Below are 25,310 nucleotides of genomic sequence, written 5' to 3'. Positions count from 1 at the left end.
ACACCCCACCCCACCCCACCCCCACCAACTGCCAGGGGAACGTGTGGAGGCGCCCTCTCTCGGGTTTTGCACGTCGGCAGGAAAGCAAGTTGCGTGTACACAAGTGGCAGAGAGCGTCTATATTGCAGCGCTCTCCAGGACCCAGTCGCGCATGGACCGACATTGGTTTATTTTGTATTTATTTATTTTATCTGATTTATAGAACACCGCCTTTCCAAATATGGCTCAGTCATTCTTTACCTCCGTACCCCGTCTTTCTCTGCGGACTCAGCAACCACTAAAACAGTGCAACGGGGAAAGCACCATAAAAGCAGAAAAAGAAACTTCAGCTGCAAAGCATCTCCTTTTCCTTCCTTCCTTCTCTGTCTGTTTTAAAGGATGACTCCTCAAAGACCCACCTGTTCTCGCAGGCTTTTAACCGGGATTAATTTTTAACCATGGGGCCTCTTAACACATTCTTTTTGAGTTTGTTTCTGTTGTGCTGGGTAGATTTTTAAATCCATTTTTAATTTATTTTTTTAAAATATTATTTTAAAGGGTGCATACCGCTGTACACATCAGACGGTATAACTATATGATTAAATAAATAATCATTTGGTGGTGGTTTGCCTTTTTGTTTTATTTTAAAGACCCCCCCCCGCCCTGCTAATTGTGCAAAGAAGCACCTTTTAGCCTCTCCGAGGCGGAACCTTGGTTGCGGCGGCCACCCGGGCCAGGCGGAACTCTATCCGAACGGACAACGGGCGCTCCGGAGAAAGCGGTCGCTTCCGGTGGTGGTGGGGCGGGCTCTCTGCCGGGGAGAGTCAGCTGACGGCTGTGGCTGCTCCGGAGGTGGACCCGAATTGGGAGCGAGCGCCACGGCCACACTCGCGCGGGGCGGCCGGAGGAGACAGCGAGGGCCACGGTGAGTGGCTGGGGCGGGGTGGGGAAGGGAAGGGAAGGGAAGCCCACCAGGGCGGCATTTCTCCCGGGAGCAGCGCCGCTTCCGTCCCAGCTGCTGCTGAGGGCTGGGGGTTTTTTTTGGAGGGCTGCGGCCTTAGCGCCCCGTCGGGGGTGGCGGGGGTGGGGAGACTGGCCGGGGGTGGACCCCGCCCCCCTTGATCTGACCCAGGGTATGCGGGGGCTTGTGGGCCAGGCTAGTTAGGAATGGAGCCTCCATGTGCAGGAGCAATCTACCCCAGAGTGCTAGGGACAAGTGAGCGGGGGGAGGGTCGGTTGCTGTTCCTGTTCTCATGCCCCACTCGTGGGCCTCTGGTCCAGTGTTTCCTCTTAACAGGGATGCCCAGATGTTGTTGACGACAGCTCCCAGCACCCCCAGCTGCAGTGGCCTCTGCCTGGGGATTATGGGAGTTGTAGTCCACAACCTCTGGGAATCCGTGTTAGAGGACACACTGCTCTGCTTCTTTATGGTTGGAAGCCAGAGTCTGGCTGTGATACGGACCCCAGCTGCCATCTAATCCAGCAGGGGGGGGGTTGCTTATTTTCTTCTTTTGCATGGTGGTTATGAATGGAGCTTCCGGGTTGAGTGGTAGTTTACCGTAGAGCGCCAGATGCTGGAACAGACACTGGGGGAGGGGCCTATCTGTGGTTGTCATGCCCCGCAGGTGGGCTTCCCAGAAGCATCTGTCTGCCCTCGGTTAGAAGCAGGAGGCCAGGTGAGATGGAGCCAGCTGGGATCTGATCCAGTGCGTGGGGAGTGTATGCTTTTACAAGCCATAGTCGTCTGGAGTGGAGCCTTCCTGTTGAGAAGCAGTCTATCTCAGAGTCAGGGGCGTAACTACCATTAGGCAAGGCGAGGCAGTCATCTTGGGGCCCCATTGCCTCGAGGGGCCCCCCAGAGGCACATCACATGACTCCCCACCCGCCCGTGTTGCACCCCCTATGAATTATGTTGAGTCTCTTGGAGATTGGCAGGAGCAGAGAGTAAAAAAACTAGATGTGAACTAGATATTCACCGTATTCATAATGGGGATGTGGGTGTGAGTGCACGATATATTGTGAAGTGTGTTTGTGTGTGTATATCAGCGGGGGGCCCATTTTAAAATCTTGTCTCTGGGCCCCCTCCAACCTTGCTATGCCCCTGCTCTGAGTACCAGGTGCTGGGGACAAGTGGTGGGGGAGGTCTGGCTGTTTTTTCTTCTTCCCCCTTTCCTTGCTCTGCTGGTGGACTTCCTGGAGTGACACCTGGCTATCCATTGTTGGAAATGGGGCTAGTTGGACTCACCTTGACCTAAGCCAGCCAGGCTAGTCTTGTGTCTTTAGGAATTTATTAATGAGGGTGGAGACAGCTGCTAGGTTTGATGGCCTGCCAAGAGGATGAGACACATCTGTGGAGGAGGCAAGGTCTATTAGTGGCAATTAGCCACATCTACTAAATGCAGCTTCCGTGTTCCGAGGCAGGCTGTCTCTGAATCCCAGTTGCTGAGGGACAGGCATCAGAGGAAGGGTGCCCTCTTTTTATTATTTTTGTTTACACAGGCAGACAGGTGTTATTGACTGTTTTGTTTTATCCAGACATCGAGTCCTTCCTAAGGACCTGGGATGGCTGGATTTTATTATCAATATTGTTGCTGTTATTATTATAGATATTGTCGCAAAATATAGGCTGTTCCCAGTAAAGTTGCTTTTTGTAACTGGCGGATGGTGATTTCTGTGGCCCCTATGGTGTTGAGGTGCTCTTCAAGGTCTTTTGGAACTGCACCCAGGGCGCCAATGACCACTGGGATTATTTTGGTGGTTTTCTGTCGCAGCTTTTCAATTTCCATTTGTAGATCTTTGTATTTTGTTGTTTTCTCTATTTCTTTTTCTTCTATTCTGCTATCACCTGGTATTGCTATGTCGAAGAAAAAGAGATAGAAAAAATAACAAAAATACAAAGATCTACAACATTATCATCATCATCATCATCATCATCATCATCATTTTGATTTGTATACCACCCTTCCAAAAATGGCTCAGGGCGGTTTATACAGAGCAATAACAAATAAATAAGATGGATCCCTGTCCCCAAAGGGCTCACATTATTTTGTTAGAGAGCTCAGGAGGGGAGAGGTCTTTCTCTGCTACAGCGGAAGTGCATAGGTTAGGAAGCACTGCTAATTAATGTTGTCCGGAAACATAGAGTTCTAAAGAGAGTCATTGATTTAGGAAATCTATTCGGGAGATAGAGTAAGAGGTCTTGCAAGGTCATGCCTCATTGCTAGCGACGTACAGGAAGCAGGGAAAGGAGAAAGAAGTCTGTGTCTCAGGTGAGAGAATGAAACCTGAGACTTTCAGTCTAACAAAGGGAAAGTAGAGTAGAGCAGGTGTGGCCAGAGGAAAAATGGCCTTACTGACTGTCTCTGCCCCTGCTGCCTCTAGTGGTCAATAAGTTTGCAGGTGCTAAGAGGTGCCCCCCCCACCCCCAGCTGCATGCCTCATATTCCTCATTATAGACTGGAGCTGCGAGGTGGGGTGAAGGGGGTGGCAGGGATCTGGGGATGAGCCTTATGCTCCCAAAGGAATCCAGGATGGTTGCTCCGCACCTTCCCTCAGATCCTCTGCTGCTGTTTTATTTATTCATTATAGTTTTATCCCACCTTTATTTCTTCATTATAGCTGTTTTATTTATTCATTATAGTTTTATTCCCCCAATGAACTCAGGGTGGAATATGCTTCTCCCCATCATTTTTCACTCTCACAATTACCTTGCAACGTAGGTTAGGCTGAGAGGGATTGAGAGTGGTTATCTTACAGAAGTGGAAGAAACATTTGCTTCTAGAGCAATTTCTAGGAAATCGGACACCTCTTTAATGTAATAAGCAGATCACGTGGACTAGCAGCACAGCTGGAAATGTAGCCAAACCAGTAATGCCAGCAGTCACTTCAGTGTATGTTCTTATTATTTATTATTTCTTGTTTGCACAGTCAGACAGGTGTTATCGACTGGTTTGTTTTATCCAGACATCGAGTCCTTCCCAAGGACCTGGGATGCCAGAATTTTATTGTCAGTTGTTATAGATATTGTCGCAGAATATAGGCTGTTCCCAGTAAAGCTGCTTTTTGTAATTGGCTGGTGGTGATTTCTGTGACCCCTATGGTGTTGAGGTGCTCTTCAAGGTCTTTTGGAACTGCACCCAGGGTGCCAATTACCACTGGGATTATTTTGGTCTTTTTCTGCCACAGCCTTTCAATTTCAATTTAATTTGATTTCTATACCGCCCTTCCAAAAATGGCTCCCGGCGGTTTACACAGATGTTATACAGATGTTGATGTCCTACATAGTCAGGATCACAGCTTCCAATTCTAAGCTCCTTCACAATTTGGTCCCAGTGTTTCCCTATCAGAGGAGAGTTGGTTCTCTGGTAGCAAGCATGACTTGTCCCCTTAGCTCAGCAGGGTCCGCCCTGGTTGCATCTGAATGAGAGACTAGAAGTGTGAGCACTGGAAGAGATTCCCTTCCGGGGATGGAGCCGCTCTGGGAAGAGCAGAAGGTTCCAAGTTCCCTCCCTGGCAGCATCTCCAAGATCAGGCTGAGAGAGAGATTCCTGCCTGCAACCTTGGAGAAGCCGCTGCCAGTCTGTGAAGACAATAATGAGGTAGAGAGACCAATGGTCTGACTCCGTATATGGCAGCTTCCTATATTCCTGTGAGTCATGTGGACCTTCTCCTCTCAGTGCCTGCAGGAAGATGCCTGAGAAAGGTATGAGATTTGCAGGAACACAAAACATGCTGTGTAATCTGGCCTCCACTCTGTTTCTTTTATGTCATTCCCAAAGTTCTGGGTTAAATGCTAATGATTTCTTGTGCCTTCTTGCTTCTATATTTCCCACTCATTAAAAAAGAAGAAGAGTATTTTGCAAAGTCTGTTGCTGGAAGCTGCTTTTAATACATAGGAACATAGGAAGTTGCAATCAGCTACTGCCAAAGGTTTTTGATTTTATGTATGTGACAATATTTTAGTTTCTGTTTTTGCTTTTTCTTACTGAGTATATTCTGCTTGTATTGCTGTTTGATCTAAGATCATAAATAAGCAACTAACTAACTAGGAAGTCAATCCTGAGTCAGACCCTTGGTCCATCTCGCTCAGTATTGTCTACCCAGACTGGCAGCAGCTTCTCCAAGGTTGCAGACAGGAGTCTCTCTCAGCCCTCTCTTGGAGATGCTGCCAGGAAGGGGACTTGGAACCTTCTGCATGCAATCATGCAGGTGCTCTTCCCAGAGCATCTGGGCAGATGATGAGGGGGTCTTCCCCTAAGGGGAAAATCTTCCAGTGCTCACACATCAAGTCTCCCATTCAGATGCAAACCAGGGCAGACCCTGCTCAGCAAAGGGGACAATTCATGCTTGCCACCACAAGACCAGCTCTCCTCACATACCAGAGAACCCTCTGGGTTTAAACCTTTTAAAAATATGCTGTTCCTCTAATAGTCTTCTGCAATGTTCTCATCTGCGTGTGGAAAGAGTTTTGTTCTGGGCAGCAGTCTCAAGGCAGCGTGCGCGCACATGCAGTCAGAGTGGGGCCTTCCTGATTCAACCTGAGTGGGATCTAAAATTAACTGTGCATGCGCACACAGACAACTTGTATGCGCAAGGAGATGCCCACGCCTTAGCGGGAACACTGATCTTCTGTAATAGCTGTGTGTGTGTGTTTCACTTAAACAGCACAATGTAATTATAGTTTTGTTTTTCTTGCTAATACTTTATTGAAAGAGCGTTTGGTTTTATTAACATACCCAGTTCCCTCCTCTTTTGTTCCTGCCCTCCTTGCCCATTTACTCCCCCCGCAACCCACTCCTCTGAAATAAACTTATAAGCATGCATACACATGGTTTAAATAAATAAATAAAAACCCTAAGCAAATATGTCCGTAAGGGGGGGGGGAATACACCCTATAGTACAGTACACTCCGGATTCATAACTGGAAGTTGCACAGTTGACTTCTTTCTCTGACCTGATCCAAGTGGCATCTAGGTCATGTATAGTTCCAAGAATGCACTCCATACATACCCGTTTTGAACTGGTTTAAATACGTTTCATGCAGAATCATGCCACGTTTTTGCCTGCAGTGTAATTCTATAAAATGAATGCAGTGATGACTGACTTAACTTTAGGGAAAACATTAATTTTTCAAAGCTGTTTGGGTGTGTTAAGGCTTTTACAAACACGTGCAAAAGGCCAGGCAGGGGGCGACGGGAACCAAGAAAACAAAACATTTGCTGTATACAACTGGAAGCTGAATGTTTGTTTGTTGAGCTGCTTGTTTGTGTTGAGGTTTTTTTCTTTTTCTGGTTCAGGTCGAAGGCAATCAAAAGACTCAGGTCACTGCAAACACCTTCTCTGAACTGTTGTTTGGGTTCAGTTCAACACTTTTTAAGAGTCCTGGCTGAACAGCCACTGGAAATTTTCAAGCCACACACAGTTAAATACTTGCAAAAAAAGAAACCACCCCTCTTTTTTTTTTTTTTTTGTTTGAGCAGAGCAAGGTTCACTCACTGCTGCCCAGAGTGGCCATAGCACATGATCTGTGAATTGATCTTTTTCTGGTGCTGCCGGGGATTGTGAGATGCTGTGCTTTCCCCTTCTGTACAGCTTCTGCATGCTCACCTGGTGATGAGTCCTATTTATTGCAGGCAACCAAGCAAGCAAGTCTGTCTGTTGGACATCTATTTGTTTTTAAATATATTTAGAGTGCTTCTCTCCTACCCCCCATCCCCAAATACTCAAAACAGCTTTAAGACTCTGGGTGACTGAGAATAACAGAGCTGGAGAACTGAAGAGCAGAAGCAGAATGGGAAATAAGAGGTGGAGGGATTGTGTGGGGCAGTGCCCTGGAGGATTTCAAAAGTCCAGACAAGAAGTTTCCATTTGGTGCGAACATGGAGCCAGCGTGGTGTCGTGGTTAGAGTGCTGGACTAGGACCGGGGAGACCCGAGTTCAAATCCCCATCCAGCCATGAGACTAGCTGGGTGATCCTGGGCCCGTCACTTCTCTCTCAGCCTCACCTACTTCACAGGGTTGTTGGGAGGAGAAGCTTAAGTATGTACTACACCGCTCTGGGCTCCTTGGAGGAAGAGCGGGATGTAAATGTAATAATAATGATAATAAATAATAATAATAATAATAACAGCATTCCAGATTCAAGCTGAGAAGACTTTCCTCCCGTACAGAAAGCCAGCCGAATGTTGACAGGCTAGTGGCGCCGTGCTTCCTGTGGGTTGTGGGGCTGGATGAGGAAGTCCGTGAGCACAGGCCCATGATGTGGTCCTCCTCCCCCATCCAAAATGTGCGCTTTAACTTTGTGGGGAGTGGCGGAGCCGCGGGCAGCCTGCCAAGCTCAGGAGTGGCACGCTGATCGCAGGGCCGCCCTTCGGGGACCTCCTTGGCAATGATGTAACAGTGTGAAAAGAGCTCTGTTGAAAAGGGTGTTTGCCTCCTCCCCACTTGCTGTGTGCCGGTGACTTGAGCCTGACGGCCCTCTGGATCCGGAGCTGGGTGTCATGACCGCACGCAAGGAGGCCCCTTGGTGGGAGCGAAGTGGGGAGACGGCAGAGTCCTCCTCAGCAGCCGGTGTTTGGCCTCGGGCCTCCTTGCCGAGAGAGTGAGCCGGGCTGCGTGCTTGCTTCCGGTGAGTTTGGGCCAATGATGAGATGAGGGGGTGATTCTACACCACTAGAGTTCGTTACCAGCTGGGGGAGTGGGGTCCTTTTGTGGAAAGATGGGTTCCCCCTGGGGGCACAAATGCTCGTTGTGGTGTCTGGCAAAGGTCTGCCCCCCTAGAGATGGAAAAGACATCCAGCTCGCCGCATGTGGTGCTTCTGTTGTCCTGATTTGCAGTGCTGGTGTAAAAGCTTTTAAATGTTTTTACAACACAAACGACTACAAAGTTAGATCGATATTGTCAGCGGGATGGAAATGCAGATTGCCAGGATTGTCCTCCAAAAATGACTCCATGGAAGGTGTACAGCCGTCTGTTCATTGTTACCCTCACCCTGACCCTAATGCTTTCCTCTGTGCAAAAGATGCCCGCAGTTTTACCCTCATCATTTGGCGGGGTAGAGATGAAGAAAGGGGCGAAAACACGGAGAAAGCGGTACGTGCAACGATGCTGTCACCTCTTTTCCACCTCTAGCGGGGTGGACATTGTCCAAAATCACTATGAGCAGTTCTCCCCTGAGATGGTACCAATAGCCAGAAATGTGTGGGCCCGGCTCATGGACAATATCGAAGCCCAGCAGAGAGAGAAAGGGAGAGTCCATCTAGCTCCCCTCAGTGCTGCCTGGAGTGAGAGACCAGGTGGGTGCTGGGGTTCCTTCTGCTGTTGCCTGCCTGCTTCTGCTTCCCCTGTGGGGCTGCAGCCTCAGGTTAACAACTGTGGGAAGTGGGAGCAGGATTGGGACTAGCCCTTGAGTGACTCAGCTGTTCCTCGGGTCACCTGCTCAGTTTTGGGCTTTATAGGCAGGCTCCTTGTGGCGGCGGGCCCTTTACGGGGAGAACGAGGGTGATGGTTAGAGGGCTTCTGTTTAATTAGTTTTAAGGTGTTTTAGACTTGGGTTGAAAAATTGCTGTAATGTGTTTGGGTTCATCTGAAGATGGGGGGAACAGAGGGTGCCTTCGTTGACTATGGGGCAGCCATCCCGGTGGTGGTGGGGAATAGAAGAAGTAATGTTGGCAGGTCAGCGGGCCGTTCCAGGGGAAGGGTAGTCAGAAATTTAATAGCGGTCTCCCCTTCCGGCTGTCCTGCCAACTCTCTGACCTCGGGGAGCACTGCCAACAACCCACATAGCTTTCCCCTGCTCCTCTGTAATGCCAGGTCAGTCCAAAATAAATCTGAACTCATCCATGATTTGATCATGGATGAAGGGGCCAACCTGGTATGTATTGCCGAGACTTGGTTGGGGGAGGCTAGTGGTCCAGTTTGGTCCCAGCTTCTCCCTCCAGGATATTCTGTAGAGGAGCAGGTTGGGGGACGTGGGCGGGGAGGTGGGGTGGCTGTGGTCTATAAGGATAACATCTCCCTTACCAGGGTCCCTGTCAGGGTATTGGACCATATTGAATGTGTGTACTTGAGTTTGGGGACCAGGGATAGATTGGGACTTCTGTTGGTGTACCGATCGCCCCACTGCCCAGTGGAATCCCTTACTGAGCTCACGGACTTGGTCGTGGAACTCGCGTTGGAGTCTCCCAGACTTTTGGTGCTGGGGGACTTCAATGTTCATTTCGGGACCAATCTGTCCAGGGCAGCTCAGGAGTTCATAGCGGCCATGACAACTATGGGCCTATCCCAAGTGGTCTCTGGACTGATGCATATTGCAGGTCACACGCTTGATTTGGTATTTTACTCTGATCAGGGTGGTGCTCCGTGGGTGCGGACTCCTGTGATTTCCCCATTGTCATGGACGGACCACCATCTGGTTAAGGTTGGACTTACAACCACTTCCCACCTCCGCAGGGGCGAGGGGCCTATTAGAATGGTCCACCCGAAGAGGTTATTGGATCTGGAAGGATTTCAAGAAGCCTTGGAGGGGTTTAATGTTGGCTTTGCTGGTGATCCTGTTGATGCCCTGGTTGAGAATTGGAACAACTTGCTCACCAGGGCAGTAGACACGATTGCTCCCAAGCGTCCCCTCCGACCCGCTTCAAAATTGGCCCCTTGGTATACGGAAGATCTACGGGGGCTGAAGAGGCAAGGTAGGCAACTGGAGCACAAGTGGAGGAAGACTCGACTCGAATCTGACAGATTGCGACATGGAGCACATTTAAAGATCTATGCTCAGGCGATATGTGCGGCAAAGAGGCGGTTCTTTTCTGCCCGTATTGTCTCTGCGAGTTCACGTCCAGCGGAGTTGTTCAGGGGTGTGAGGGGATTAGTATCTGCCCCCACTCCCTTGAACCAGAATTTGGAGTCATCAGTTACCCGCTGTGATGTGTTTAAAGAGCTTTCCGCAGATAAAATCTCTCGGATTCGGGCTGACCTAAATGGAGACTCCACAATTAATTTGACGTCCAAGCTGGAGGTCCCCAACGACTCCTCTTATGTAATTTGACTGGATCGGCTTCAGTTTGTGACTCGTGAGGATGTGGACAAGCTGCTTGGAGTGGTGAGGCCTACCACTTGTTCTCTTGACCCTTGTCCAACATGGCTTGCTCGATCTAGCAGGGAGGTTGTTGTAAACAGCCTGGTGGATATCATAAATGCTTCTCTGAAGGAGGGCAGGATGCCTCCATGTCTTTAAGGAGGCAATCATTAGACCTCTTCTAAAGAAGCCTGCATAAGATCCCTTGGAGTCGAGCAATTATAGGCTTGTTTCCAGCCTCCCATGGCTGGGCAAGGTAATTGAGAGGGTGGTGGCCTCTCAGCTCTAGGCGGTCTTGGAGGAAACTGATTATCTAGACCCATTTCAAACTGGTTTTCGGGTGGGCTACGGGGTGGAGACTGCCTTGATCGGCTTGATGGATGATCTCCAATTGCTTGAATGGATTCTTCGAAACCTTTGAACCATTTTCTTATATTTCTATTTGCGTCTATTTATCACAAGTTAACTCTGTATTTATGCTTCATTTCTTTTGTAAACTGTTAAATGTTCTTTCCATATCAAAATTATCTTCCACTGTATTTATGTTGCTGTATTTATGAAAAAGGATAGTACCAAGAAGAGCAAGAAGGAGGAATAGAATGGATCTAAAACGTTGTAATGGATCAAAAAATGTGGACCCCAAAAGCCACCAAAGAATCCAAACACACAAATAATTAACTAATAATAAGAATGAGAAATGTATTATAAATTTCAAAGGATTCTCAAAAACATTAAAATATACAAATAAACACTAAAAAAACCCCCAAACACCTACGTTCAAAAGTCACTTTAAAAGTCATAGTCTAAATCCATGGGAATAAGTGTCCCAAACCACAAAACAGAGAGGATGAAACAAGTCCCAAAAGTGCTGTGGAAGCCCTTGTAGGTCCAAATCCAACCAATGCCAGTTTCCCAATAGGAGACAATCGCAAATTAAACGGAGCCAGACGCATTTCCACCTGGAAAGTGTCTTCTTCAGCACCATACCATCATTCTGAAAATGGATGACATCTGTTTTTTTTCCCCATTTAAAAAACTCCGAATCATCTAATTTTACTCGGATAGTAGCTTCTGGTGTGGTCATCTTCTTGTAGTTGGATCAGCAGCGTTTTGTAATGGCCTTCTCTGCATGGATTCTCTCTTCTTCTCGCCTAGATTTTGGTCGTGAACGGTTTCTGGACTGGGCCTGAACAGGAGCCGGGGATGGCCAGCAAGGGTCCGGCGGCATCGGCCTCGCCAGAGAGCTCCAGTACTGGTGGGACCAGCGGCAACGGCAGCAATGGGGACGGTCAGAGCCAGGATAGCACCTTCGAGTGCAACATCTGCTTGGACACTGCCAAGGATGCGGTGATCAGCCTGTGTGGCCACCTCTTCTGGTCAGTGTCCCGTTGTCCTTTTGTTTCTTCGGTTTTGTCTGTGTCTAGAGAGAATACCTTCTCTCCCAATTTTTTCCTATCTCCAGACAAGAATGGCTTGGAAATCCTTAAAAGCTTAGAAAGAAAAGCAGCCGTTTTACCATTCAGTTGCAAAACTAATGTAGACCGTTAACAAATGTTAGGTACTTTTTGACTAAAGCCTTTCCATTGCGTGTGCTTCGTGCATTTTTACCGATGAGGAATAGGAACATAGGAAGCTGCCATTTACTGAGTCAGACCCTTGGTCCATCTAGCTCAGGATTGTCTACCCAGACTGGCAGCGGCTTCTCCAAGGTTGCAGGCAGGAATTTCTCTCAGCCCGATCTTGGAGATGCTGCCAGGGAGGGAACTTGGAACCTATAAGCTCTTCCCAGACCGGCTCCATCCCCTGAGGGGAAGATCTTAACAATGCTCACACATCAAGTCTCCCTTTCATTTGTAGCCAGGGTGGACCCTGCTTAGCTAAGGGGACAAGTCATGCTTGCTACCACAAGACCAGCTCTCCATGGTAGAGGTTGTTTGAGTTGTGCCTACCCCATACAAGGCAAAATACCTTGCTTCAGTGAATTTATATTTATATTTATACACCCAAACAAACAAAGGGTACCTGGGAATTTCATTGCCCTTATACCGTCTTAATGTTAGAACTGTTAAAACGATATTTAATTAAAAGCCTGGGTGAATAGATGTGTCTTTAAAAACTTCTAAAAAGTTGTCAGAGATGGGGAGGCTCTTTATTTCAGCAGGGAGCGCGTTCCAAAGCTTCGGGGCAGCAGCGGAGAAGGCCCGTCCCTTAAGTAGCCCCCAGACCAGCTGGTGGCAACTGCAGACGAACCTCCCCAGATGATCTCAATGGGCGGTGGGGTTCATGGCAAAGAAGACGTCCTCTTAAATACCCAGGGCCCAAGCCGTTTTGGCTCATGCGCTCGCGAAGAACCCTGCTGCAGAACCTTGCCTCGGGGATGCCTCGGGGTCTGCTTGGGGGCTTCCCAGAGGCCTCGGTTGGGCCACTGTGGGCCACCATGTGCCGGGCTAGATGGGCCTCCTTGGGCCTGATCCTGCAGCAGGGCTGTCCTTATGGCCTCACTAGGATATGTAAGAACCCAGGCAATGTGCAGTTAGAATCCTCCCAAGAGGTCTCCTCCCCTCTTATGGGCCGCTTTTCTTGCTGTTTCCGCCTTGGCGATGGGGTCGCCAAGGAAGCGCCCGCCTCCCTCCCCAGACCAGCCTGGGAGCAGAGCAGCTCAGAATGGAAACTCTTCCAGACCTTGCTGTCGTAGCCCAGCGGTGGAACGGAAGTAACTTTGGGCAGTGGGAAATAACGTCTGTGCCGATGCAGTCATGATTTGTCGGCCGCTCCATTCCCACACTCCGGTTGGACTGGTTTTTGGATGGCGCTGCTTGAACGGGAGGCCGAGCGCCTTCTGGGTCAAAGTGGGATGAGAATCACGTCCCCCGTTTCGGAGCCTGTGCCTGGCAAGGCAGGATACGTTGGAGTCAGTCCCCGTCATGAGCACCAGCCGCTCCTGCTCCGTGGGAGACGTGCGTTTGCGTGAGCCAAAAGCAAAGGGAACAGGCCAGGGCGGGATTTCAGCGAGAGAAACCGTGGATGTCTTGCTGTCTGTCTGACGGCCAGGCAACTGACGCTCATCCCACGGCTACAGAGATGAGGAAAGCGCCATACCAAGCAAGGGGGTTGTGTAATTTGGCAAAGAGGCACCTTTTAACGTGGTGATTCTCTTTATTTAGCAGGGGGAGAGCAACTGGCCCTATCCGTCCCCAGCACAGCATCCCTCCAGTGGCTGTTGCTGGTGTCTAGCCTATATTTCTTTTTTAGATGGTGAACCCTTTGGAGACAGGGATCCATCTTACTTATTTATTATTTCTCTGTGTAAACCGCCCTGAGCCATTTTTGGAAGGGCAGTATAGAAATTGAATCAATAATAATAATAATAAATAATTTTTTAAAAAGAATCCCTGGTGGTGCAGGAATGCTGTCTGGGGCGGAGTTCAGCTCCCTATGCCAGGACTTTCCCAGCTCTGGGTCCCCCAGATATTGTTGGACTACATCTCCCGTCGTCCCCCACCAGAATGTCCATTGTGCCTGGGAATGATGGGAGTTGTAGTCTGACAACATCTGGCGGTGGGGAGGGGGGCAGGGTTGGGGACCTCTCGCCTAAGCAACACAAAGTGGGTCTTGGGGTGGCAATATCTTTAGGGGCAACCCGAGTGGTGCCTCAGAGTGAGCCAAGGGTTTGCCCCACTATTCAGAAGTGGTCCTGGGGCATCCCACTCAGTGGAGCTGTGCCGAAAACCTGCCCCATCCCTGGGGGGCGGAGTCCGCTGCTGCAGTCAGTCCAAGGCCTCTGTTCAGCCGCCCGCCCCACCGCTGCCCACCTCTTGGGCTCATGCCCTTTGCTTGCTGCGTGCCGTAATCCAGGAGGATGGCGAGGACTGTCTCTAGAATGTGTTGTGGAGGGTGCTGGTGGGGTGTTCATTTTGTTTTTAAAGGGAGGGCATAACTCAGCGGCCTCTCGCTTCCTTTCAGCCCCGCTGTCTCCATGTCGGGTTTTATAAGAAGTCGCTTGAATGGGGAGAGGGCAGTTGTTGCCCTTCTTGATATTTGGTGCTTTGTTGTTGGGTCAGGCGGGGAAACCTGCACGGCTGGATTCCAGCCTCCGATTTCCTCTAATGCTGCCTGTATTTTGATCTTCTCCCCCGCCCCCCGCCCCCTTCTCTCTCCCTTCTGCCCTGCGAACACACCGCTTTGGGATTCCCAACAGTTGGCCTTGTTTACACCAGGTAAGGCAGCTTTTCTTTTACTTCATCTTTCATCAGCTCCGTTGCACACGCACACCCCGGGGATTGTGTCAGAAGGTGCAATATCCCTTTCCATTCCTTAAAGGCGCCGTGTGCTCAAATCCCTCTCGGGCAAGTCCATCTGCTCATGCCAGTGCCCATGCAATCTCTTGCAATCTCTGGCTTGGGGCCCCGAGAGATGGCCGGATGCTCCACGAGACAAGACTGTCGCAGTGGGCCCCCATCCACCCAAAGTGTGGCTTGCTGGGCCTGTGTGAAACTTCCGCCCGCGCTGGATATTCTGCACGGTCCCCTGCCACCAGGCGGAAACGGCCATTCTCGCCGTGCAGGGCTGCGTTTTGCCCGTTGCTCCCGGCCATCTCGCTTGGGCTCCTGCGCCATCTTGGAAGGTGCGCATGGCGTGCTGGGCAGCGTAGTCCTTCCCCAGCGCTTTCCCTAGAAAGCTGTCCACACCGTGGGGAAAGCCTCCCACAGGGAAGGATTCTTTTGGCCAGGCTTGAAAAATAGCAAAGATCACCAGACTCCTGATTTGAGTACCCAGAATGTTGGGGGCAATATGCTAAATCATTGTAAACTGCTTAGAGAGCTCCGGCTGTAGAGCGGTATATAAACGTAAGTGCTAGTGCTAAGTGCTATTGTTTTTGCATTTATGTCCTGCTTTTCCTCAAAGATAAATAAAATAAAATAAAATAAAATAAAAAGAACCCAGCCCCCTCCAGCCCCCAGCCCCACCCCTGGCTATGGGGCGTGGCTAGGGGAGAGGGGGCCCTTGTTCACCCCTCTCCCCACGGTCTCTTGGAGTTGGGGGAGATAATGAAGAAAATGGGGAGGGTGGAACTGGGAGGCCCTCAGGAGCTGGGGGAGGCGGGCTGAATTCTTTATCAAGGGCGGTCTAGAAATTGAATGAATGGATGAATGAATGAAAAGAATTGCTCTGTGTGCAGGTTGTGGGGTGGGGTGGCTGGCACACATGTCTAGGGCAGGGCTTCTGAACCCTGGGTCCCCAAATGTTGATGGGGATTGTAGTACGCCATCTGGGGACTCCCGGTCCAGGCGCCCCGACCCTCTGGGATTCGCCCGGCACTCCTTGCATGGACCACGGAGGAGTTGTCTCCAACGTGTTCTTGTGTTCTGCTTTTCAGTGGCTAGAGACCCGGCCGAACAGGCAGGTGTGCCCTGTGTGTAAAGCTGGAATCAGCCGTGATAAAGTCATCCCCCTTTATGGAAGGGGCAGCACCGGACAGCAGGACCCCAGGTAAGGAGGGCTGGAGGGCTCCCCCGTGGGAGTCACAGAGCCCTTGGAGTGGAAGGTGCTGCAGCAGCCACTGGCGCGCATTCCAGAGGGACATCGGAAGCTGCCGTCTGCTGAGTCAGACCCTCGGTCTGTCTAGCTCAGTATCGTCCACACCGATTGGCAGCGGCTTCTCCGAGGTTCTCCATTCAGCCCAGGGGCTCTTGCCGGATACTTGCTGCTGCGTCCCTTCCTTTATTTTTATCTGTGAACATCCGCCTGCTTGAACGAAAGGGTAGTAGTTCTTTGTCGACGGTTCCGTGGACGGACGCTTCCTGCCACCGTCTTTTGTGTGGAGACCTGGGCAGTGTAGGCAGATGGTGGCGACAGATGTAAACAGAAAGTGTAAACTGGTAGAGAGGGGTCTGAGGGTTCTGACGGGGCAGTGGTGTGGGCCTGACACGGCAGTGTCAGACCGGCTCGCTGCCCAGAGAGGAGAGCTGGTCTTGGGGTAGCCAGCATGACTGGTCCCCTTAGCTAAGCAGGGTCCACTCTGGTTGCATATGAATGGGAGACTAGAAGTGTGAGCATTGGAAGATCTTCCCCTCAGGGGATGGTGCCGCTCTGGGAAAAGCAGAAGGTTCCAAGTTCTCTCCCTGGTAGCATCTCCAAGATAGGGCTGAGAGAGAGTCCTGCCTGCAACCTTGGAGAAGCCGCTGCCAGCCTGTGTAGACAATAGTGAGCTAGATGGACCAAGGGTCTGACTCAGTAGATGGCAGCTTCCTACATTTGCTGTCCATTGGAATGTTTGGCAGCTGGAATGTGCCATGTGTAGGGAAGGATTGGGGCCTCGGCAGTGCCATCTCTCAGGTCCCAGAATGAACCGGTTCTTCGATTAACAGAATCAATTCTATCTTGCAGAGAGAAAACACCACCACGACCTCAGGGCCAAAGGCCTGAGCCGGAAAACAGAGGGGTGAGTAAGCGATGACTTGGAGATGGGGGGAGAGAGAGAGAAAGAGAGAATATAGATATAGATATTATTTTATTTTGGTTTTCAAAAGTAGAAAGCAAAAATGCAGGTGGCTTCTTAGCATAGAGAGCAATCTGGAGGTTTAGGCTAAAACAGCAGAACGTGGAGGATGGGATCAGCTGCCCTCCTCTCCAGCATTTGCTCTTGGTTTCTGGACTTTGGTCCCTTTCCCTTCCTGGGGGCACCTGCCCGCCCGTCCGTGCCCCAGTCCAGTCAGGAAGGAACAAACTGCGTTGCAGCTGGCTTTCCCCTCCACTGGTTCTGTCCCTAAGAGAGAGCATGAAAATAAAGTCGCACGAGATGCACATTTGCTTAACAGAATTCTGCTGAGCACCATTCTGTTTTCTGCTTGTGGGATTCTGCAGTGTCAGTTTCTCCACCTTGTGGGGGGGCGCGCGTGCTCTGATCCTGGTTGCTCTTGAACCGGCGCGTGTCCTTGGGATTGTGACGGGAACAGGATGTGTGCAAACAAACACACATCTAGGCACAATGGTCATAAACAGGAAAGCCCTGTGTGATTTGGGGGGGGGGCGTGGTCAGGAGGCAGGATTTCCTTGCGCGGCAATCAGGAGGCCGCAGGACCTGATGAAATAATTGCATATTTCCCTGCAAGTCGGCGTGGGGCCCCTAGAGTCTGCCCTGGACCTCTAGACTTCAAACAAACAGCCCTGTTGGGTGTCATTAAGGTGCATTTCTCTCTCGAAATGCTCAGACTCCCCGGAGAGTTGCTGCCTGATTAAATCAGTCACTGAACCCGGAGAGCAGCCTTTTTTTAGCGGAGGCCACAGAGGAGGCCTGGGTGTGAGGGCGGCCTGCTTTCGGGGCTCAGTTTCTGGAACTGCTGCTGCAGCCCAGGGCATTGCTTGTGTTACACTCTCCGGGCAGGGAGCCGATGGCCGATGCAGCACGTCCTGTACGTGATCGGTTCGGGATGTGCTGATCGTATCGGCAGTGTACTCGGTTACAGTGAGGTGGTGGACAGAGGCCTGTTCACTCACCTCTGGTGCTTGTGGCATTCCTTGATATGAGAGCGAGAGAGGGAGGGAGAGAGAGACAGGGGTGGGGGGAGGACGATGCCAATGCTCTTCATTACAAGGCCTGAAAGCCCATAGAGGCCCATATCAACTCTGACTTAATTGTTTGTATGGCCTTGAGATGCTTCAGCCAAAGCTGAATGGTGTGTGATGTAGTGGCTAGAGTGCTGGACTAGGACCGGGGAGACCCGAGTTCAAATCCCCATTCAGCCGTGAGACTTGCTGGGTGACTCTGGGCCAGTCACTTCTCTCTCCGCCTAGCCTACTTCACAGGGTTGTTGTGAAAGAGAAACTCAAGTATGTAGTACACCGCTCTGGGCTCCTTGGAGGACGAGCGGGATATAAATGTAGATAACAAATGTTCTGCACCATCTTCCAGTAACCACGTGAAAGCAGGCATTCCCACTGTGCTTTCCCCAGTGTTGGACTGTGTGTCGCCCTCTTAATTTAATTAATATATCGCCTGACTCCGAAGGCTCTAGGCAGTTCACAAAGAAACACACAACAAAAACCAATGAGACAGATGGTTAAAACAGCAATCTGACAACAATTTAGAACATTCAAGGATCACTAAAAGCCTGGCTAAAAAACTGCTCTCTGAAAGTTGGGTCTGGGGTCTTCTAGTTTTATACTCTTCTTGGTCCTTGGTTGCTCTTAGGGTGAGTCCTCACATCCCTCAAAACTTATAGTTATGACAACTCCGACTCCACCCTTGAGTCTTCAGATGTTCTGAAGCTTGGATCTTCAGATGTTCTTTAGATGTTCTCCTCTCACCCTCTCCACATACACATCTTCTGCACCCCGAGATATTCAAAACAAGTTGACACTTTTCACCTCTCAGTCTTCAGCCTTGGTGGTTAGACGCTAATTGCTAAACAGTCATCACTTTTCCTTTCAGGTCTTTTGGTCACAAAGCTTTTATCAGACTTTCAAATGGGGATTTGAGGAAAGAGAGAACAGGGGCAAGAACTCTCTCTCTCTCTCCATACATATATTTATATCCTGCTTTTTCCTCCGAGGAGCTCAGAACAGTGTGCATGGCTATATTTATCCTCACAACAACCTTGTGAGGTTGGTTAGCCTGAGAGATCCATGACTGGCCAAAGTTTCATGGTTGAATGGGAATTCGAACTCTGGTCCTAGTCCAACATTCTAACCACTACACTATACTGGCATAATTTAGCAATTATGCTAAACTGCTATAGAGAATGCTGCCCCTGCTAACTGGGCAAAGAGGCATCTTTTTAATGTGGTGATTCTCTTTATTTAGCAGGGGGAGAGTAACTGGCCCTATCCACACCCAGCACAGTACTTCCAGTGACTGTTGCTGGTGTGTGTCTTATGTTTCTTTTTAGAATGTGAGCCCTTTGGGGACAGGGAGCCATCTTATTTATTTGTTTGTTATTTCTCTTTGTAAACTGCCCTGAGCCATTTTTGGAAGGGCAGTATAGAAATCGAATTAACAATAATAATAATATAGATGCCAGGTGTCCTGAATAGAGTTCAGTAATACCTATGTTGTAAGTACAAGGTTACAGAATTAAAGGCTCATTATTTCTTTAGTCTGTGGGTGAGGCTGATACATAAAAGTAGCTAACCAGATGATGGTTATTTCTACATTTCTATCCCGCTCTCCCTCCAAGGAGCCCAGAGCGGTGTACTACATACTTGAGTTTCTCTTTCACAACAGCCCTGTGAAGTAGGCTAGGCCGGGAGAGAGAAGTGACTGGCCCAGAGTCACCCAGCAAGTCTCATGGCTGAATGGGGATTTGAACTCGGGTCTCCTCGGTCCTACTCCAGCACTCTTAACTACTACACCATGCTGGCTGGCAGATGTCTGGGACACTGCTAATCTTGTGCTCTCGCTGTGGTTTTTTCACCCAACAAGGCCATCTATAAGCCTGTCGGCATATTCAGTGTCTGGCGACCTGTGGTCCCTTCTGCTACAGTAGTTTGCTATTTCCCCCTTTTGACATGCATCGAAAAGAACCTCAGAGGCCGGGGGGGCACAACACAATCAAATGGCAGAATAGCCAAGAAGCCTGGGGTTCATATCACTTCCTTACTCAACTCGCTGGTTTTCACGGCGCCGTTTGTGGGCATGGCTGGCGTCTGCCTTTGCAGAGGTTGCAATGGAGAGTTCTCTGTCAGGCGGTATAGAAATACGATAAATAAATGGGGCGTGACTGAATTTAAAAATCCTAACTCCGGGTTCTCCAGCTTGGGTCCCCAGATGTGGTTGGATCCACCTTTGGCCATGCTGGCAGGGGATGATGGGTATTGTGGTACAACATCATCTGGGGACCCAAATTGGAGAACCCCTATCTTCACTGGGTCCCCCCCCTTTTTTTTTTCCTTTACCATTTGCTTTCCTTTCTTCCCAGGGCTTCCAGGGCTTTGGGTTTGGCGATGGCGGCTTCCAAATGTCATTTGGAATCGGGGCCTTCCCTTTCGGTATATTTGCCACGGCGTTCAACATAAATGACGGACGGCCTCCCCCAGGTACAGAGCACCCCTCCCTTTAGAAAAAGACATAATCCACAGGACTTAGCCACCTGTGTGGGAGTTGAGGCATTACACCAGGGCTGCTCAGCTTCGGCCCTCCTGCAGATGTTGGCCTACGACTCCCATAATCCCAGGCTGTTGGCCACTGTGGCTGGGGATTATGGGAGCTGTAGTCCAAAAACAGCTGAGGGGGGGCAAAGTTGAGCCAGGCCTGCTTTACACCTTCATTCTTGGCTGTGACCTGTAAGAAACCAAACCCTTTCACCAGCCAACAGATCCAGGGTTGAGTGGCAGATGAAAAGCTTTTCTTTGGTCCTTTGTGCTGCTGTGGGTTTTTGCATAGCCTAATAGATTAAGGCTCAAGTGTTCAGGACTCTTTGAAGAAAGGTAGGGAGGAGTTATTTTCCTCTAGAAACCTCAGTGAAATGGGTGCCCTTCTGTTGGTTGCTTTTTTAAAAAGGGTGAATTGAAAGCGACACCTTCTCTCCTTGGCGATTCCCCTGCCAAAGTTATCCTCACCCATATGTTTGTGAGGAGCAGCTTCTAGTGGGATTAATGTCAGCACTTGCTTATGGTGCCCTTGTCTTGAAGAAGGCAGAGCTGGTGCTGAAGACCTGCACCTCCCAGATTTGTGAGCAAGCCTCAGTCTTCAACAAAATGTCTGTGGGGCAGAGTTTTGGTGGCCGGCGACATTGTAGTCATGTAGTTGTCAATGTATTACGTTTCCTTTTTCTTCACTGTGCAAAGGATTTTGTGCGTTGAGGATTCAAAGCAAACCAGGGCACCCTCTTCGGGGGGTCGGGGGAGCATATCTTTCTATCAGGCCGTATTTTTTACAAAAATATTATAGATGGTGTCTGAAATGTGCAAGACACTTTGGTCGCAGAATCAAAAATAATGCCCAAGGATTCTGACTTCATAACCGACACATTTTGCATGCTTCATAGACGGTCTATGTTATGTAAGGATTTTGTAAAAAATATGGCCTTATAATAGGAAATGTTCTGTTACCAGTGGGGACGTAAAAGATCAGCTTGAAATTTTTGCCTATGGGTCATTGAAAAAGTGGCAACCTGCTTGATTCAGTTTCCCTTGGAATTGCCCCTCAAGTCGTGTTAGGGGTTCCCAATCTTCGATCCCCAGATGCTGAATTACGGCTCTCATCACCCCCAGCCACCATAGCCAGATGTGGCCGGGGAAGATGGAAGTTGTGGCACTCACTAGCCTGGAAGACTCGTCTCACCTCCGCTTGGATGATGTTCCCACATTCGGCATCTGTGAGGTGTATGATGGGCATCTATCATTTCTCCCCATGTTGCTTTCTGCTGTTTTCTCTTGATGTATTGTTTTGTGGCTATTTTCTTGTATAGTTTTCAGTCCCTTGGAGATCCCCCTGGGACTGAAAAGCCGGCTCTAAATATTGTAATGAACAAACAGCAGCCGGTTGGGATTATCTCCCCTTTTCTTTCTTCCCAGCTGTTCCAGGGACACCCCAGTATGTGGACGAACAGTTCCTGTCCCGCCTCTTCCTGTTCGTGGCCCTGGTGATCATGTTCTGGCTGCTGATCGCGTAACCCGGCGGCGAACCCTGCATTGTACCACGGTTTGTGGGGCTCTGAACTCGTCACAGACCACTACTCCCCCCTGCCCCCTTGTGAACCTCTTGGTGTCCGGCTCCACAGCCAACGACAAGCTCCCAGAAGCCCACGGCAGCAGTGAGGCCGGATCTCATCCGTGGTGCCTGAGTTTTGGAATTAAAGGTCTCTTTAAACGCATTCTCAAGTTGAGCCATGTCTCACCCGGCAGGTTCCCGGCCACAGCCGGGAGCCTCGCCTTGAACGCCGCCCTCCAAGAGGGCGTGGTGTTCGGAGTCCTGTGCCAAGCGGCCAGGAGAGAGGCTGGACCAGGAGGGTGAGTGGCAGGCCAGCTAGGCAGCTGGGGGCTCCCTCTCCTCTTGCCACCATCTCCTGTCCCAGCAGGGCTGAAGGGAGGGAGATCAGTCGGCCCACGCTCCAGAGTTCGGGTTCCACGATGTCCCCAGTTGCTCCAGGAAATCCCTCCTTCTGCTAATCGGACTTCTGGAGGAGGCCTGGCGGATCTTGGCATTGCCTTAGCAGCATTTCTGCTGTCACCCACCGGGGTTGGTAAACAGGCCTTCCCTCTCGAACCCTTCCCAGCGATCTTAAAAAGGGAGGGGTGATGAGAGACCCTTCACCCTAAAACTGTACAATGCCTGAACTTCCCGGAACCAGACGGGGCAGGTTCTTTCATCTCAGGGCTGGGGTGGGGCTGTTGGGCAGGGGAGGGTCCTCTCTGGTTGCCGCACCGCACACGCCCCCCTCAACAAAAGCAGTGTTGTCCCCCCCCCCGCTAAAGGCTCTTGATTTGAATAGGAACAGTTCTGCCTACTGTAGTTACTCATGCTCATCCCGACTTCCTGAGATGTTATCTGAAATTTAATTCCAAACACACACACACACCCCGCCATCTTGGATCCGCTTGATTGAGAGGAGCAGAAGACAGCCTCTTGACTCCTTTCGCCCTCCTCCACGATTACGGTTCCCACAAGCGAAAACAACCTAAACTGGGGGCAGCGTGTACAGCGAGGAGTTGCTTGAAAAGTAGTCCAAGCCAAGTGACGGTTAGGGGAAGGACTTTTTGCAGATTACCAAAGGCGTCGTTTTGAAGGTTGCGGGAAAATCGCGGGCGCTTCTCCAGCGGGTTGTTCTCCCACACGAGCCCCGCTGAAGTGAACAGGGAGGCTGCACACCGCTCTCGTTTCCACGGGAGTCGCGCCGAAGAGCTTCCCGCTGGATTGTGACGGAAGGAAGGTCCTTTGGGGAACTCTGTGCAGGGGGAAGTCCTTGTGGGGAACAGGGAAAGCAAGCGTGCCTAGCTTTAAAAAGCCTAGCTGCTGAATCTTCAGGATCCGCAGGGCCTAATGCTTGCATGTGTGTGTGTATATAAGGGATTCCTCAGTCGGGTGGCCTCAGTTTGCCTTGGTTGTAAATAGAAGGTTGTCTCCCAAAGACTCCCGGACTTGACTTCACTCTTGCAATGCTCTTCCCCGGCACTGGGGAAGCCTTTCGCGTCCACCTAGGAGGTGCGAGCAGCTTGTACGACCCTTGCCAAGCAGCCAGATGGAGAACTCTTTCCCTTGTGTCTGCTCCCCGGCTTCCCCAAGGGTACGGCAGTACACCCGAAAGGTTCCAAAGGCTGTACCTGGCAGCATCCTCCAGCCGGCATAGCTTTGCAGGCCAGCTTTGCTGGGGAGGCAGTGCCCTGCGCCCTCTGCTGAGAAGGGAACTTCGAGTTGCATCTCTGAACAGATAAGGGAATTCTTGCGCCTGTCCTTTCCACCCCCCACGCCTGTCATTCCGAGAGAAACGAGCGCCAAAGCCGGGGAGTGAAACGTTCTCAGAAACGTAAATGTGCGGAGACGGGCAAAAAGGACGGGGCGGCCTTTGGCCGTCGTGGCTTGAAGTGGCATTAAGCTGGTCTAACAGACTTTGTGGGCTTTTTATGACAACGTAGCGCTCTGAAAGCATCCCTCTGGCCGCGCAGGCCAAGGTGTTTGCCGTCTGATCTTCAAGGTGCCGCACTAGTCATGAAGACATCTTGTACTGGGGCATCTGAGCAGTCTCCGTGTGGGACTGAAAGAGGGGAGAGTCTTTGAAAGCTCCAAGAGCTGTCAAATGTGGGGGCCCCCCCGATATTGTTGGACTACAACTCCCACCATCCTCAGCCACAGTGTTGGGAGTTGTAGTCTGGGCCCCCCAAATTTGACAAGCTCTGGATCTTTACTGCAGCAGAAGCTTTCATGGATCTTCCTGCTTTGGGCTGCGTCTTGCGAAGGCGGCGCTTGAGTCCACACACGCTTGTGTTGAAATAAACGGTCTTTAAGGTGCTACAGGTCTCCTTTGCTGCTGCAGACATAGGGGCGTAACCCCGATTCTCTTCCGGAATGTACAGCTGATCCGAATTCCACTTTGGACTCCCCTCTTGTGCTTTCTCTTTGTTCTGGACTATTTCTTTCTCCCCCAACATTATGTATTCAGATTTGCTAGCCACAGGCTGTGTGCAAAGATGGCGCCTGTGTGGAGCACTATTGTTCACTGATTTTCACTGTTGTGAAAGTAATGTAGAATTAAAAAAAAAAAGTTTTTACATTATCCCAGGCCCGTGTGGAGTTCATTTTTATTTTCAGCCCACTTTCCCGTAGGCTTATGAGATCACCTGGCAGTGTGAGAGTGTGTGGCCATCAACTGCACACTGCCTGGACCAATATGCACCAAATCAGCACCACCTCAACAGTGTAGTTTGTGATGATTTCCACCCCGATCCAAGATGGCAGATGCGTAAGTTTTTGAGGCACAAGTGGGCTAACTTGTGAACCGCCTAACTGATTTGAACCAAATTTCCTACAGTTGTAGGAACACATAGGGATGTCTCAATGGCATAAGAACATAAGAACAGCCCTGCTGGATCAGGCCCAAGAAGGCCCATCTAGTCCAGCACCCTGTTTCACACAGTGGCCCACCAGATGCCGCTGGAAGCCACAGGCAGGAGTTGAGGGCATGCCCTCTCTCTTGCTGTTACTCCCCTGCAACCGGTACCCAGAAGCATCCTGCCTTTGAGGCTGGAGGTGGCCTATAGCCCTCTGACTAGTAGCCAATAATAGACCTCTCCTCCATGAAGTTATCCAAACCCTTCTTAAAGCCATCCAGAATGTTGGCCATGACCACATCTTGTGGCAAAGAATTCCACAAGTTGATTATGCGGTCTGTGAAGAAGTACTTCCGTTTGTTGGTCCTAGATTTCCCGGCATAGTTTGAGATGATGTCATCCGCCCTGATGCAAGATGATGGGCATATGAACGTTTGAGGGGCACCTGCGCTTACCTTGTAGACCACCTAACCGATATGAACCAGATTTGGTACAGTTGTAGTGAGTGACACACAGACACCTCAACAGCGTCGTTTGTGATGTCACTCACCCAAATTCAAGATGGCGGACGCCTAAAACGTTTGAGGCGTGAGTGAACTGTTGAACCCATTTGGACCAGATTTCCGACAGTCGTAGGGATAGCGAAAGGAGCTAGATGGACTGGGAGAGGAGAGCTGGTCTTGTGGTAATAAGCATGACTTGTCCCCCTAGCTAAGCAGGGTCCGCCCTGGTTGCATCTGAATGGGAGACTTGATGTGTGAGCACTGTGAG

The 25,310-nt window shown here is 50.3% G+C and overlaps 1 protein-coding gene across 2 annotated transcripts; it reads left to right on the top strand.

Annotated features, from left to right (window-relative positions):
* The first annotated feature begins 29 nt into the window (after positions 1-29).
* On the top strand, positions 30-24,265 carry RNF185 (ring finger protein 185). Of its 2 annotated transcripts, none has more exons than XM_053280493.1 (7): positions 30-904; positions 11,211-11,431; positions 14,254-14,272; positions 15,433-15,545; positions 16,443-16,497; positions 19,973-20,090; positions 21,570-24,265. In XM_053280493.1, the coding sequence occupies exons 2-7, from the start codon at positions 11,259-11,261 to the stop codon at positions 21,665-21,667; spliced, it is 576 nt and encodes a 191-aa protein (XP_053136468.1). In that variant the 5' UTR covers positions 30-904; positions 11,211-11,258; the 3' UTR covers positions 21,668-24,265. The 2 variants fall into 2 exon arrangements, with proteins under 2 accessions (XP_053136468.1, XP_053136469.1); XM_053280494.1 differs by lacking the exon at positions 30-904 and adding an exon at positions 7,471-7,606.
* Positions 24,266-25,310: the final 1,045 nt, after the last annotated feature.

Source organism: Hemicordylus capensis, chromosome 15 (genome assembly GCF_027244095.1).
Source record: "Hemicordylus capensis ecotype Gifberg chromosome 15, rHemCap1.1.pri, whole genome shotgun sequence".
Classification (NCBI taxonomy): domain Eukaryota; kingdom Metazoa; phylum Chordata; class Lepidosauria; order Squamata; family Cordylidae; genus Hemicordylus; species Hemicordylus capensis.
This window is presented reverse-complemented; position numbering and strand designations above follow the sequence as displayed.

Bases quoted from the DNA above. Each gene is read 5' to 3' on its own strand.
- RNF185 (XM_053280493.1), top strand. From the start codon at position 11,259: ATGGCCAGCAAGGGTCCGGCGGCATCGGCCTCGCCAGAGAGCTCCAGT. The intron at 16,498-19,972 runs GTGAGTAAGCGA...CTTTCTTCCCAG, and splicing joins CTGAGCCGGAAAACAGAGGG to GGCTTCCAGGGCTTTGGGTT. The intron at 20,091-21,569 runs GTACAGAGCACC...CTTTCTTCCCAG, and splicing joins TGACGGACGGCCTCCCCCAG to CTGTTCCAGGGACACCCCAG.